Source organism: Chanodichthys erythropterus, chromosome 23 (assembly GCF_024489055.1).
Source record: "Chanodichthys erythropterus isolate Z2021 chromosome 23, ASM2448905v1, whole genome shotgun sequence".
Classification (NCBI taxonomy): Eukaryota; Metazoa; Chordata; class Actinopteri; order Cypriniformes; family Xenocyprididae; genus Chanodichthys; species Chanodichthys erythropterus.
The window spans coordinates 1,800,050-1,817,198 of record NC_090243.1 but is presented as its reverse complement, the minus strand read 5'-3'; the positions used below and the strand labels follow the sequence as shown (position 1 = coordinate 1,817,198).

Sequence of the window (17,149 nt, the reverse complement as noted above, 5' to 3'; positions counted from 1 at the left end):
CTCACTTTTGTGGCCAGCGGTGTGTTGAGTTATTTTGAGGGGACAGCAAATTTACACTGTTATGCAAGCTGTAAACACAAAATACTTTCAGACTTACAATTTCAAACTTCTGTGTAACATTTCCTTGGATATCCAGGAGATAGACCTTCCCAAAGTGTGTCCCAAGAGCCAGGAACTGAAAGCAACAGAGGACACAAACATGCCAGACACACAAGTGAAAACCATGGGACATCCTGCACTTATACAGAGTTAAAAGCTGTGGAGGAGGTATTAAAAATGAGTTTTACCAGGCATGGCTGCGAGGCCTCAGTGTTTGTGCGTGTATATGAGAGTGTGTGTTTGTGTGTGTGGTTTCGGCTGGACCCTTCGGGGGCAAAAAGTGTGAAATTGCTGGAGGACAGGAAAGCCTATTTATCAGAGCGGCCCAGTGTGAAATAGCGTTTTTTCCCCCGACATATCAAAACGCTTCAACATAATATATGCACCACAGGTCACACATCTCTGCCCTCTACACCAACACTCTGCCTGTCAGACTAATGCAATTACATTTCAGAGTTTAACATATGAAAACTTTTGCTATTTTCTCTTGTAAATTGCCATTATCACCACCAACTAATTCAGCATTTACAGTTTGGACAGTCTAGGAGCAAATTGTAAATTATGATGTAATTATAAAACTCACACACCAATCTTTATTACAAGTTTGTTGAAAGCTACTTACTCCTAAATATTGCATGTATTTCACTTTATTCACTGAAGATGTCATACAAACATCGATTGCAACCTATGTTACTTCAGAAATCTCATACATTTTCTAACTGAAACAAGATATTCAAACAATTAAAAAAAAAAACTTAAATTTTATCAATCAGCAATTAATATGATAGTGTAAAGAGCGACAGGTGGTTGGAGGGGTGGGGCTAATAAAGAGGTCTAGGTGATGTCAAACAAGCAGCCTGTGTTTCCTCACAGCAGCAGAACATTTCTTTTCATTACAAATGCAGACAAGGCATTCAGCAGATTAAAGTCGGCATGAACTGGAAGTTCCGACTGACTTTACTTCAATATTGTGACGTAGTGAAACGGAATATTGAATGAGAAAAATAGAGGGTGTGGCTTGTTTTTTCCCCCTTTGGAAATTTATTGGATCTAGAAAAGCAGGAGTTCATTTTAGCTTGTTGTCAAAGCTTGCAGCAGACTGACAGTTTGAGTGGAAGCACATTTTTAGATTTTGATTAAAGATTATAAAGACAAAATGTTTGTTTGTAGATTAACTTGCATGGATGAATTGTTACCACAAGGCTAGTAATGTGCGCTAACAAATTAAATAGGGTCAAATTTGATTTCATGCTGAATTTAATACTTTTTCAGCTGAATATGTGGGTAAAACAAATTCATTTATACAAGTACAAGTGAAAATACTAATATCTATATTAATAAAATTTAAAGCTGCAGTCCGTAACTTTTTTTGGTTAAAAATGATCCAAAATCAATTTTTGAGCAAGTACAAAACCAGCAAGTGTTCAAAACTATTTCCTTATCTTAGCCGATTCACAACGGTAAGCTTGTAATAATGTTTTATAATAAGAGCGACCTGGTGGATTTCCGCGGGAAATTCGAGCATGCAGCAGTTGGTCTTTGCGTCATTACGTCACGTCCATAAACAGAAAAAAGGAGTCCAGGCAAGTCGGTTTTATCATGTGAGGATGCTGCTTGTAGTGGATCATTTATAGTCTGTTCTCACAACAGCTGAAATAATTAAATGTCAGTCTGACACTGACAATCATCAGTGAAAACTGGAGATTCACCCGTAGTCAAAAAACAAAAGACTTTGGACTGGCTCCAGGAATTGAAATCTACAGGTAACACTAATATACACTAAATACACATAGTGTGCATCTCAATCAGCTCCTTAGTTTAGTAGTCAGGGCACTGATCAGGGAATCGGCCACATTCATTTACGTGATATACTGATTCACGACCTAGGGAGCTAGGGAGCTGATTGAGACGCAGGGATAGTCACGCAATGTTGATGTTGTTAACATTAACAATTTGAGAACTAAGTATAACAGTTATAATAATTTGCACAGTTTGGCGTGATCCAAGCTAAGCGATCGTTAGATTTAATCATCATTAGCAGTGCGATTTATTGTAGGCCTAATGCTTTTTTCCTCAGTTGGTCAGAACAAAAGTGGCAGAAATGTTACTTACTTGTTCAGCTGATATTTTCCACTGAAAATTCTTATATTAGTCATACTTTCAAGACGTAAAATCTGTGATTCTGAAGTGCAGTATCCACACCGGTGTAGTGGTTGACAGCAAACATTAGATTCATCGGCGCTGAGCCATTCCGATGCACAACCCACGTAACGATAACTATTCCGCATATGATTCAAACAGAGATGGTGACAAAGAGGAAAAATGGCGGACTGCAGCTTTAATAAATAATAATAAAATAATATAAACTAACATTAAAGGTGTTTTAACTCAGCAGAATTGTTTGGAAGTTAGTCGGGCCAACACCAACAACAAACGTCTAACCAATCAGCATTAGGGGGCCTTTGATGGCCGAGGAGAGAGAACGAGCAATAGGGAGATTTGAAAATAAGAAAAAAATAAATAAAACTGCAGAACGAGAGATGGGACACAATACAAAAGCTCAGAAGAATTTCACTGGAATAAAGGTTTATCCAGCGCTGGAGAGAGCCAAGTGGGAAGGCCTGAAAACAGATGCAGAGGCTGCTTTGATTCCACTTCTCATGTGAGTAACACTGGGTATATTATATATATATATATATATATATATAATATGTGTGTGTGTGTGTGTGTGTGTATGTGCTGTCAAACAATTAATCGTGATTAATTGCATCCAAAATAAAAGTTTGTTTACATAATAAATGTGTGTGTACTGTGTATATTTATTATGTATATATATATATATAAATACACACACATGCATTTATATAATTAACAAAAATATTAATATATTAATAATATTATATTTATATACAAAATTATTTATATATAATATAAATTATATAAAAATATAAATATCTATGCATGTAAATTTCTTCTATTTTTTAAATGTGTGTATTTATATATACATAATAAATTTACACAGTACACACACATATATTATGAAAACACAGACTTTTATTTTGGATGTGATTAATCGTGATTAAATTGTTTGATTAAATTCTTTCACTTCAAACCTGATAAATCCCAGTCTCAGCCCAATCAGAAGTACCAGTACTTAGGTAAAAACCTATACATAGGAGCCTGATAAAAATGCTAATTTTTAAGAAAAAAAATCAGACGGACTTAAAGGCTTTTGCATCTGAGGTCTTCATATCTTATAATAAATATGAATTTTTCTATTGTTTCAAAGTGTCCACTGATTATTAGACATCACACGTTAATATTGATTAATCTCAATTTGATTGAAAACCAGGCCTGGCGCTGTAATAATTATAGAATAGTTTTTCAAGGTCTAACTTTTTGCTAATGTTCCCTATCATTTACATTATTAGAGCAAAAGTTTTCAACCAAGAGCAGTGAGTTCTTGTTTTCTTGTCAGTATTATTTTTGATTATTTGATTGTTTGATATTTCCACTTACCAATTTCATATGTAGGCTAATTGCCATCTAAAGGCTCCTTGGTCAATCCCATGATCCCCCTTTTGTTTCAGAAATACTGATTATTAGAGCATCATAAAGTTGTTTTTGGATTTTATTAGCTCCAGAAGAGAATGTATTGTGTATGCGCTCTGCATAGTGGTCACTAAGGTTAAACAAATAAAATGAAATCAGGCCACATAAGGTGATGTTGAGTCCAGTCCGACCGCAATCTAAAATGAGTTTGACACCCATTTGCAGATTTTTTTGCTCTGCCAGCTGCAAAATGGACCTAGATTTACAAAAGCATCCAGACACACTATAAAACACACACACACAGAATGACTCCATCTCTGAAACTGAGGTTACCCTGTGTCCAAACACATATACACACACACCTGCTTACGCGTGCACAGACCTTTCCCTGTCGCAGCACACCAAGCCGCCCCATGCTTCACTGCAGTCTATAATGAAATGCTTATATTTACAGGCACAGTCGAGCATGTCCAACAAAACCCCCCGCAATCTCCCCAAATAAAATCAGCCAAAAATAAATAAATAAAAGGGGTGGCCTCACCAGCCTCAGTGGCTCTTAAAGGGATTTATCAAAATGGAATTGCTGAAATGAAATTCGGATTCCTGGCACTTATAATATGAGGCAACATTAGGCAGGTGGTGTTCTTGTGTGTCTAGGTGGTGGAATGCACATTGGAGCACATGCATAAAAGACTATAAGGGAAGAGATGGAAGGAGATAGACAAAGTAAAATAAGGTGAAAAAGTGAATAAAAGGGGGGACTCTCATTGGAAATTCAGCTTTTCAACGTCTCCTTTTCTTGCAAGCTTGCCTTTTTTGGAGAGATGGAAGAAGAGGAAAGGGAGGAGGAAGTCCCCAGGGAAAAGCAGGAAAAGAGGGGGGGTTGAGGGATAAAAATCAATAGCGGTTAATAAAACATCAGGTGAGGAGACATAACTAGGTATGACTATTCCTCCACAGTGTCCGTGCATGAGTGAACCGGCTGCCATGACGATTAACCAGCCCACGTAGAATGCTCCACCAACAAAAATATCAAACCTGGGAAAAAACTGAAAGAAGACAGGCAAAAAAGACATAGAAATCTAAAAGCAGAGGTAATAAACAGGAAAGCAGTGAAAGGCTGGTGACCTGTGAGCGTTTGTGTGCTCAAGCACTTTTCTTGAGAAAAGTATGGTGTGGAGGAAAAACATGCTATATTATATATATATATATATTATATATATATATATATATATATATATATATATATATATATATATATATATATATATATATATATATATATATATATGTATATTAGTACAAGAGTGAAATAAAAATAAAATAATTGATAATAATAATAATAATAATTAAAGCTCCTAGATTTCTCACACATTTAAGAATGATTTTTGAATAATTAAATTACACAATTAATCTAGAATAGATTTAAAAAAACTGAATACAAGTTACATTTAGGTTTTAATTTAAATGCTTTCAATTTATTTCAGATTCTTTATCTGTACTATATGAAACACATTCAAACACTCAAACAAACTGCATATGCACATCATATCTTGCACTTAAAATGTTTTTTTAAAAAAACTTTTAAGCAGATTTCGAGGACCTTGTCATGCACCGTCATGCAGCTGGCCGCATCCTTCTGTAAGATCTCCGTCACACCATTGGTCAGCCTCTCGTACTTCAATTTAGGCTCCTCCTCGGTGTCCTCCTCCTAAACAAACACAAACACACCCATCCTTCATTAGTTTGGAATCTTCAGAGTATACAATTAATTCACACATTCATTTGTGTGTTCAAAATCTATTTAGCATTTTATATTCTCTTATATTTATTATGGTGCAATTCATTAGCCTTACCAGAATAGTGATATCATGCAATAATTAAGCACCAGTGTTAATGGGACCCTGTTTCATAGTACAGGGATTTCTAAACTTTTTTTGTCAGCCAAACCCTTTTGATGCAAAATATTTCCTTAAAGGTGTAATATGTAAGATTTTTGCAGTAAAATATCTAAAAACCAGGCCAGTGTAATATATTTTGTTCACTTGAGTACTTGCAATATCCCAAATGTTTCCAACTATTTGTAAATCGTAAGAAAATTGCAATTTTAACCAAGGCTCCGGGACGTGTGAGGAGTCGCCAGTCAATTGCGTCATACCCGCGTTACCCTCAGTTTCCGGTTTTATTTTGTAAAAACCATGGAAACTCCAAAGACGCTTTAATATATTACATCTTTTAATAGGCAAGGGAACAACCGTTTGGTTACGTTTATAAACAAAAAAAAAAATTGTTGTTATATAGCTCAACACATTTAGTCTTATTGCTTAAATCAAATTTTCTTGATTTTTTGCAAGTACTATGCTATACCTATATGTTTTAAAATTGCATGCCATTTATCAACACAAGCCATCCAGCATTTAATAGGATATTCTAAAATCGATCGATCTTACTGCAGTGTGTCTCAAACAAGTGTCTCGCAGCAGCCGCCGAGCGAATGTTATAACATCATTTTCAACACAGTCAAATGCATCTAATATGATAAACAGAGCTGCGTTACCTCATACTTATGACCAGAGGAGCAGAAGCCGCGCCGGCGACTGTGGCATAATAAAACTCCCACAACACTCATTCCTGCTCTGCTTCATACTACAGTAACGTTACTAATGTCATCCATGAACATGATTTATTCCTGAGTCCTATCCCGATTCCACCGGCTGTGAGGTGAAGACCACATGTCCCAAGATTCCGCGCTCAAACATGCCGTCATCAAGCTACGCCTTTGTTTTGAATAGGCCTCTAGTGACCTCTAGCAGACAGAAATCTTACATATTGCACCTTTAAAGGACCCCTTGAGATTTTAAAGGATTAGTTCACTTTTTAAATTAAAATTTCCTGATAATTTACTCACCCCCATGTCATCCAAGATGTTCATGTCTTTCTTTAGTTGAAAAGAAATAAAGGTTTTTGATGGAAACATTCCAGGATTATTCTCCTTATAGTGGACTTCAATGGAGCCCAAATGGTTGAAGGTCAAAATTACAGTTTACAGCAATCCCAGACGAGAAATAAGGGTCTTATCTAGAGAAACCATTGCTCATTTTCTAAAAAAAATTACAAATTTTATACATTTTAACCATAAATGCTCATCTTGAACTAGCTCTCTTCTTCTTCTCTATTTGAATTCCAGCAGTGTAGACACTGCTAAGTGTATTACTGCCCTCCACAGGTCAAAGTTTGAACTAAATTGTCAAATACAATAAGTATATAACAATTAGTTCAAACTTTAACCTGTGGAGGGCAGTAATACAGGAGAAGAATAGAGAAGAAGAGAGCTAGTTCAAGATGAGCATTTATTGTTATTGTTTCTTTTTTTTAGAAAACGAGTGATGGTTTCTCAAGATAAGACCCTTATTCCTCGTCTGGTATCGTTTAAAGCCCTTTGAAGCTGCAATGAAACTTTCATTTTGACCTTCAACAGTTTGGGCTCCATTGAAGTCCCCTACATGGAGAAAAATCCTGGAATGTTTTCATCAAAAACCTTAATTTCTTTTTGACTGAAGAAAAAAAAAACATGAACATCTTGGATGACATGGGGGTGAGTAAATTATCAGGAAATTTTAATTTGAAAGTGAACTAATCCTTTAAGTTAATAACTCAACAACTTAAGTCAAGTCAAATCACCTTTATATGGTGCTTTTTACAATAGATTCTTTAAAAGCAGCTTTACAGTAACAAACAGGAAAGTAATGATCAATGATGCAAACAAAATTCAATTCAGCTGTAAAGCAGTGTATCACTGTGTAAAGTGTATCAATTATGAAATGAGTTCAATCCAGCTATGAAGCAGCTCTGCAGAATACAGTCATGTCATCATCCAGATCAGTTCAGTTATCATCTAATAGTGTCACTGCATTCAAGTCAATAATAATGTTGAATATTAAGTGTCCCCAACAAAGAAAACCAAAAAGTGTCAGACGCAAGAAACCCAAACTCCATCAGTTGACGGAATGGAAAAAAAAAAAAACTGGCCTGGGGCCAGTTCTCACATAGTGTGGTTACGATTTCAGGCTGCATCATAAGACTGTGGATTGATATCATTCAGAATATTTAATTCAGTTCCTTCTAAAGACTGAGATACATGACATCAGCGTTTAGTGGGAGGGGAGTTGAACAACACATTTGCATGGTCACAGTTCTCTGATGTCAGTTAAAGTTTTTTTTTTTTTTTCTTAACTATCGCCAGGACACATTTCTCAATAACTTAGGTCACTTTTTCAAAACTCTTCACACAGTTCTCCTAACCAACTTTATCTTGGCACAGCAGTAAATTTTACATTCAAAATGCACCAAAACTACATAAACAATTCATTCATGTCTCAAAACAACTCATTCTTTCATAACACTAGCAAAGGTTGTCAGCTACATCTAATTGTTTTGACAGTGTTTCAATAAGATTTGTAATGTATTTCAATGGTAATACTGTAGAAATGTAGCAAATTGCCATCTTATTTTTGTATTACGTTAAGTTTCGAACTTAAATTTAACAGTTTTGAAAAGAGTGTAAAAACATCCTTTTTTTTAGAGCTTTGGTGGTGGGTTTATTTTTATTTTTTACATGTAAAATAAAATACATTTTGAAATATTAAATATTTAAATAGAAAAAATAAAATTGTGTCTTAGCAATTGTAAAAAAACTGTAATGGACACACGACAGAGGTAAACAGAAATTTTTTTTTAAAAAATATTTGTTTGTAGTGAGTTTTATTATTTTAAATATTATTTTGAAACTATTTAGATATTTTAATTTTACATTTTGAAGATTTAATTAATTATCAGTTTCCATAAACTAATGCCAATATTAAATATTGGGTGCTACATTTCAAGCCTGGCCAATAACATGTGCATTAATGTATTTATTAATTTATGACACATTTAGCTGAACTTTGTATTTTTGTTTGAATAATTAATTAAATTAATAGTTGTATTCGGCAAGGATGCATTCAATTGATCAAAAGTGACAGTAAAGACTTTTACATTGTTACAAAAAAATTATATTTAAAATAAATGCTGTTCTTTTAAATTGATCAACTTTAAATTGATCAAAGAAATATATATCACGGTTTCCACAAAAATTTAAGCAGCCCAATAATAGGAAAATGTTTCAGTCAGCACCAAATCAGCATGTTATATGATTTTTGAATGATCATGTGACACTGAAGACTAAAGTAATGGCTGCTGAAAATTCAGCTTTGACATCACAGGACTAAATTTCATTTTAAAAGACAGTCAAATAGAAACATTATTATTTGTTATCATATGCATTACATTACATTAATCTTACCGACCACAAACTTTTCTACAGTAAAATTACATATTTATATACTCTTTTTATTTTTGGAGAACTATGAATAAGATCACAAGCACATTGACAGTATGGGCAGTGTTTCATTTTATCAAACATTTTCTCTCCTCATCACAAACGCCTCCATTGTCCATTTCCTGTTGTGTCCAGATGTGAAATTTCTAATGCCTGAGCATTTGTCATGGTCTACAAAGCCATTACAGACAGAGATGGAGAGACAGAGAGAACATGGAAAAAAATCCTGACAAACTTTCTACGGTGGGGAGCTATGGATAATATCTCTCCTATTTCATATCCCATAATTTCTTCCTCTTGTTAGTGTTTGCCATCGCCACGCCGATGTGGTGGATGAGTGTTGTGCCTCATTCCCTGCCGCTCCTAATTGGTGCCCTGGGGAGCAGGGGATGAAGGGAAGTCTGTCTTTAATTGCCCCTTTTCAGGAGTGGTGTGACCATCCACACTCTCTTCTTTTGCTCATCCCTCATTCTGTCTCTGTCTTTCTAGTTACAAACTTTGTTGGAACGCTATACTGAAGCATCGGGCCTCAAAACTAAAGATTAATGTCAAACCCCACCAGCATCTTTCCTCATTTCGCTGCGTGACATCACATTTGAAAGCTGTGGCATGTTTTCTTTAAGCCATGAAGGCTGCGTTCTTCTTTCATGAGGCTAGACTGGCTTTACGTGGGGTGTATACATGAATACTGTCAAGCTCCAAAAATGTTATACAGTATGAGTTCGGAAAACTCGGAAGCTGCGGTCCATCTGAAAGCACATTTCCAAATATCCTTTAAGACATTCACGGTCACATCAGGAAGTGTGAGGGAGAGATAGACCAAAAGATTGAGACAGAGCTCTACAATTATGAACAAAACAAACTGTGGTTTACAGTGATTCCAAGGAAAATACAATCATGCTCTCCAAGGTATCTGGGTGCATGCAGAAGACAGTTTGTGGACAGGAGGAGAGATTGCTCCATGGACTGAGATTTTATTTACGAGGAGGGCAAGGCTGTTGTTCCTTTCTTTCCATTTTCATTTTGAATTGAGGACTAGAATGTCTACTTGACATTTCATTCACTGTATCACTTAAAGACAAACTCTATCCTTTTTTCAAAAGTCTTTTCTTAAAACTGCACTCAAGAAAATGGACACCAATGACCTTTTACAGTTTACTCATTGTACACACAAGTTGTTATTGTGTATAATATATATATATATATATATATATATATATATATATATATATATATGCTCAATATGCTCTGCTAAAAAAAAAAAATAAAGGAACCCTTTTTAATCAGAGAATAGCAACAAGTCAGTTAAACTCCTGGGATATTGATCTGGTCAGTTAAGTAGCAGAGGGGGTTGTTAATCAGTTTCAGCTGCTTTGGCTTTAATGAAATTAACAACAGGTGCACTAGATGGGCAACAATGAGATGACCCCCAAAACAGGAATGGTTTTACAGGAGGCCACTGACATTTTTTCCCCTACTCATCTTTTCTGATTATTTTTCACTAGTTTTGTATTTGGCTAGGGTCAGTGTCACTGCTGGTAGCATGAGGCAATACCTGGACCCTGCACAGGTGCTGTCCATTTCCTCTGATCATCCTTGAGATGGTTCTACACCTTCATTTGAGTCCAGCTGTGTTTGATTATACTGATTGGACTTGATTAGGAAAGCCACACACCTGTCTATATAAGACCTTACAGCTCACAGTGCATGTCAGAGCAAATGAGAATCATGAGGTCAAAGGAACTGCCTGAAGAGATCAGAGACAGAATTGTGGTAAGGCACAGACCTGACCAAGGTTACAAAAAAAATTCTGCTGCACTTAAGGTTCCTAAGAGCACAGTGGCCTCCATAATCCTTAAATGGAAGACGTTTGGGACGACCAGAACCCTTCCTAGAGCTGGCCATCCGGCCAAACTGAGCTATCGGGGGAGAAGTGCCTTGGTGAGAGAGGTAAAGAAGAACCCAAAGATCACTGTGGCTGAGCTCCAGAGATGCAGTTGGGAGATGGGAGAAAGTTGTACAAAGTCAACCATCACTGCAGCCCTCCACCAGTCGGGGCTTTATGACAGAGTGGCCTGACGGAAGCCTCTCCTCAGTGCAAGACACATGAAAGCCCGCATGGAGTTTGCTAAAAAAAAACACCATAGCAAATGGCTACAAATGGCTGCAATCCTGGACGAAAACCTTCTCCAGAGTGCTCAGGACCTCAGACTGGGCCGAAGGTTTACCTTCCAACAAGACAATGACCCTAAGCACACAGCTAAAATAACGAAGGAGTGGCTTCAGAACAACTCCGTGACTGTTCTTGAATGGCCCAGCCAGAGCCCTGACTTAAACCCAATTGAGCATCTCTGGAGAGACCTAAAAATGGCTGTCCACCAACGTTTACCATCCAACCTGACAGAACTGGAGAGGATCTGCAAGGAGGAATGAGGTGTAAAAAACTTGTTGCATCTTTCCCAAAAAGACTCATGGCTGTATTAGATCAAAAGGGTGCTTCTACTAAATACTGAGCAAAGGGTCTGAATCAGGGCCTGAAATTAACACCCGCCAACCCCCCCAAATGCGGGTAGATTTCAGCTGTGGCGGGTAAGACAGCCACTCCCACTAGCCAATTTGGCGGGTTGAATATAATTTCAGTTTACAGCCAAAGGATCGTCGAAGATCGTCGTAGCACAACATTACAATCCAATCACACAATTCGTTATTTACATGCAGTTAGTGAAGGAGGGATAGGCGGAATTGCACTAAATGACACACAACAGAAGCGCTCTCTCTCTCTGTCGCGAGCGCGATCAGTTCTCCTCGCGCCTGAGTAGCCAAATACACGTGCACACAGATGTCTAAATGTCCATCGTGTGGAGTATCTCGCGTGAATACAGTCGGTTATGGCTTAAGTGGACGTAAACAGGTGAGTAATAACTGAATATGCGTCAGTTACGTCCATGCATTCAGCTGCCCAATTAAATAGGTCATTAATGTTAATCAAACAACAAAAGATGTTAAATAAATGTAGGCTATATGTGTATCTATAAACCTAGTGTATCTGAAAAAAGATTATTTTTAATTTACTATAATTTACTATAATTAGCTTCTTTGTTCTTTTATATAGCCTAACACAAATAAAAATTTCTCATATTAGCCCATGTTCATATTGTCCACCTCTTGCCCACCTGTACATACCAGCTGATATACAATGTAGTCTTGATTTAGTTGGTCAATCTGCATTTAAAAGTGCTGAGTGGCTAGTAACTTTGGAAAACCACTAGCCACAGTGGCTGGTGAGCAAAAAAGTTAATTTCAAGCCCTGGTTTGAATACTTAGGACCATGTGATATTTCAGTTTTTCTTTTTTAATAAATCTGCAAAAATGTCAACAATTCTGTGTTTTTCTGTCAATATGGGGTGCGGTGTGTACATTAATGAGGAAAAAAATAAACAAATGATTTTAGCAAATGACTGCAATTTAACAAAGAGTGAAAAATGAAAAAAGTACCCACTGTATATATATGTATATCTATATATCTATCTATATACAGTATATATATATATATATATATATATATATATATATATATATATATATATATATACACACACACACAGGATTCATATTTAAGCATACTAAATAACAATTACATGACTGCACACTCTCAAAAAGCATTTCTGGAATGTTTTCCTCAAAAACCTTCATTTCTTTTCGACTAAGGAAAGAAAGACATAAACACATTGGATGACATGGGGGTGAGTAAATTATCAGGAAATTTCAATTCTGAAGTGAACTAATCCTTTTTAAGTCAAATTTGGCAATTTGTATTTTTATGGAATATTGCAGTTTTTATTATTATTAAAAATGATTTATCCATGTACATCATTATTAAAAAAAAATAATAATAATTTGTCCTAGTGATCTTTAATCAAAATAACGTTCCCTCCACAAGCGGTACAGTGGGACGCTAACAGGTTAATATTTTGTTATCTACTGCATTTCAAAACTTGAAAAGAAATGTTGGTGTGATTAATCAGATAAAATGTAACGTTACAGCCCTTGATTTTACCTCTGATTCATCTGTTGATTCTTCACTTAGTTTTCTTCCCTGGAAAAATAGACAAATGTGTCAATATGAGAAAAAGTAATGCATTACTGATTCAAATATTATTAACAAGGTACGTTATTTCCAACATTAATATTAAAGGGAAATGCTACACCAAAACATATAAAACAGCGATTATCTAAAAGTCATATGTTTATTCTTCATTTCGTCAGTAAACTTGCTGTCATCGCTGCTGAAAAAGCCTCAGCTGATTTAAGATGGTCTCCCAAACTGCCCAGTGGACAAACGTCCAAAAGTGTCCAGTCTAGGAGAGCGACTAAAACCAAGACACGAGTTTAAGCTGTTTAGATGTTGTTAGCAGTGATACATTAAGTGTTAAACTATCGTGTTATCCTGACAGCTTCAATAAAACGTCTTTAAAATATCCTTTACAACTGCAAACTCGAATAGCCCACACGCCTTAAAAATGAAACATACAGTAGCAATATATTCATATTCATAGGTTTCTGTCATTTGACAACAGATTCTTCCTAGAGAAACCTACCTGCTCTTCCACTTCCGCCATGATACAGGCTCCAGATGTGGGATAATAAGGCAGATTTTGTCTTCGTCTACCAATCTATGGTCTGCCGATAACGTTAATACTTTTTATTTACACTCAATTCAGTTATTTTGCACAATTAAACAGCGCAGCTAGTCATGCGACACTCATTATTATGTACACTGGGTCACATGACAAAAACAGGAAGTGTCGCTAGAGCATAGTGGGATTTGTAGTTGAAGTGCAAGGGAATGAATAGGCTCACAACAGACCTTTTTTCCTCAAATAAATGCGCTTATTTTTGTGAATTAGATTTTTTTTTTTATTTTAGTAGGAAAAGAAATAAATTATAATAAATACATACATACATATATAAAATTGTAATTCAACATCTTCATGTGAGCAACAGATTTGAAAGTCGCGTTCAAACATCTTGTCTATATAAATTAGCTGACCCTAAAGAATTACTGTCATCTACCTTCATCCTTTTGCTTATTCTAATACATCAGCCAAGAGGAAGTGTGATGTGATGTGATGTTATTTGACATTGTTACATTTGTAACAGATAGACCGCCATAGGACAGGATCATTTGAGACAGGCTGTCAATGTGTCTCATATGTTTATGCTGATAGTGGCTGGCAAGGCGAGCTTTGCTCTTACCATATTTATACATGTAATGAGTTGGAATATCAGCTCCATTCACTTAAGTTTGGAGCTTGCTCAGCAATTATTAAAATTCATTGGGCAAAGATTATGCAAATTAGCATATACAATACGCATCAAATACCCATATTTTAATGTTTGCATAATAAATGTTGATCATATAAAATTAGATCAAAAACAATACTGCATTAATAATAAAGACTAAAATCAGCTCAAATGAAAATGTGGAACAGATAGCCTATTTAACTTGCATCTTTCAATGTATTTTGTGAGCTATATTTAAGTTTAAGTTAAATATGATTTAATTTCATTGCGCAATTTATTTCTAATCCATTTAAGCCCACTGGCAACTATAGTTGCCGCAGTGTATGGTTGTCATTTTCCTTATGTAATTTTTTTCTAGATGTTTTCCATGTTTTATGTCTCAATGACATGCAAGCAAACAACCAAATAAAGGATTTCAAGAACAAAAAAAAAAGGTATTCACTTCCTTCCTGTGACATGAGACTGTCAACTTCCAACCCCTACTTCCAGGAAGCATAGCAAAGGCAAACCCTCCCAAAGAAAAGTAATTTTCATGTTAATATTAAGAATTTTTTGTTGACATATATATAGATATATATATATGTCAACAAAAAATTCTTAATATTAACATGAAAATTACTTATATATATATTATATATATATATATATATATATATATATATATATATATATATATATATATATATATATGTATATGTATCTAGGTCTCTAGAATCATCCAAACAAAACAAATCTTACAAGATTTTTTGTATACTTAGTCAAAAGTCCAAGCGGCAACTATAGTTGCCGGTGGGCAAATGACTTGTAAGTACATATATCATGGGGAAATGGGGTATACTGTGTTTAATGGGTTAATAAATCAAGGTTATTGGTCTTGTTTAGTGCTTTTTGCTCTCATAATATGTTATATTGTTATATAATATATATTGTTATTTGTTAATTTATTTATTTTTTAATTTATTTATTTTTTGTTTGTTTGTTATATGTGACCCTGGACTACAAAACTAGTCATAAGGGTCAATTTTTTTGAAACTGAGATTTATACATCATCTGAAAGGTGAATATATATAAGCTTTCCATTAATGTATGGTTTGTTAGGATAGGACATTTGGCTGAGATACAACTATTTGAAAATCTGGAATCTGAAAGTGCAAAAAAAAAAAAAAAAAAAAAAAAATGAAAATATTGAGAAAATTGCCTTAAAGTTGTCCAAATGAAGTCCTTAACAATGTATATCCACTCACAAAAATTATTTTTTATATATTTACAGTATAAAATTTACAAAATATCTTCATGGAACATGATCTTTACTTAATATCCTAATGATTTTTGGCATTAAAGAAAACACCATACAATATATTGTTGGCTATTGCTACAAATATACCCATGCGACTTATGACTAGGTTTGTGGTCCAAGGTCACATATAGGAGTAATTTTTTCTAATGAACAATGTAATTTAACATTTTGATTCACAATGCTCTGTTGGAGCTACTTAATGGATGCACTTTGTTCTGCACTATGTTCCACCACTTTAAAACAAATGGATTTGTTGTTTGTTGTGTTTTCATATTCAAGAGATTATAATGCAGCTTTTTTGTGTTCACATCGAATGTTCTTCGACTTTGATTGATACAGTTATTTTGAGTTAGATGCATAAATGTTCTCCTCCTATTCAAATTTTACACTGAAGGGGTGCATACAACATATTTGCCCATCGGCAACTATAGTTGCCGCACATTCAAATACGTTTTTTAAGAAAATAAATGCAGAATTTGTTCACATAGGACACTATTAACAGGACTATATGCATGAAACCATTCAGAAAAATGTGGGCACAAATGGGCTAATGCCTTCTGCAGTGAGTAAAAGCCCTTCAAATAGTTGAACAGCTGGGGTCATTGCATCTCTGCCACATGTGTAGGTTCACTTTCAAATAATTTATGAGAAATGACCCACTGCGCCTCTGCTTATTGCTTTATTGGCTCAAGCCTTATAATGCTTCGGGCTGTTTTTAAATTATTCACTGATAATGTCCTATCTATTTTTATTTATTTATTTATTTTTTTTACTACATGGTTTTTTACACATCTTATGCTACTCAAGGGTATGGCTGATATTTGTTCATTCTGTTTATAAAAAGGTCATGTTGAAGTTTTTTATTTTTTTTTGTGAAAATAAGATAATGTCAAGATAATATTTATCATAATATAAGAACTTAATTCATTAATTCCATACCTGTAAAAAAAAAATGGTATAACATACACTGAAATTGAAGAAATAAATAAAATAAAATAACAAAATAAAATAAAATAAAATAAATAGAATCTCTTCAATAATTATTATGGGTGAACAGAAATTGTAAAAAACACACTGAAATTTGAACAATAAATAAATAAAAAGTGCATCTTTATGAATTATTTTTGGGGTAACAGAAAATATACAAAATTTACTGAAATTTAAAGAAAATAAGTCAATGACATTATGATTAGGAGTTAACCAGGCTATGCTGTCATCACACATCTTGGGTATGTGTCCTAATAAAATGATGTGCGGCCAATCTCATCCTATATTGCTGCACTCATTTCTCCTGAGGGAAAAAGTCTGTTCCTCAAGTTGAGACTGAGAGCTGTTCTCTTAGGAAGTGACCTTTAAGTTCCATTTGGTGTGGAGGTCATTGTGGTGTCTCATCTGACACACTCAAATCCACACACACCTATCTCAGCCCTCACCCCCGGCTTGAATCTTTCAGCCTCCTGAACCTGCTTTTGACACATTGCCATCACAGCACATTATTTATTAATATCTCTGTTGTTGTA

The 17,149-nt window shown here is 34.9% G+C and overlaps 1 protein-coding gene across 1 annotated transcript in view; it reads right to left on the bottom strand.

Moving 5' to 3' along the window:
* Positions 1 to 13,810, bottom strand: part of vps41 (VPS41 subunit of HOPS complex) — a 42,479-nt gene extending 28,669 nt beyond the window's left edge. The window contains exons 1-4 of the mRNA XM_067378632.1: positions 13,627 to 13,810; positions 13,086 to 13,124; positions 5,255 to 5,362; positions 98 to 175 (exon numbers count right to left, since the gene is read on the bottom strand). Coding sequence (XP_067234733.1) covers positions 98 to 175; positions 5,255 to 5,362; positions 13,086 to 13,124; positions 13,627 to 13,647 — 246 coding nt within the window. The 5' untranslated portion in view covers positions 13,648 to 13,810. The remainder of the gene's footprint in view (positions 1 to 97; positions 176 to 5,254; positions 5,363 to 13,085; positions 13,125 to 13,626) is intronic.
* Between the last annotated feature and the right edge of the window lie 3,339 nt (positions 13,811 to 17,149).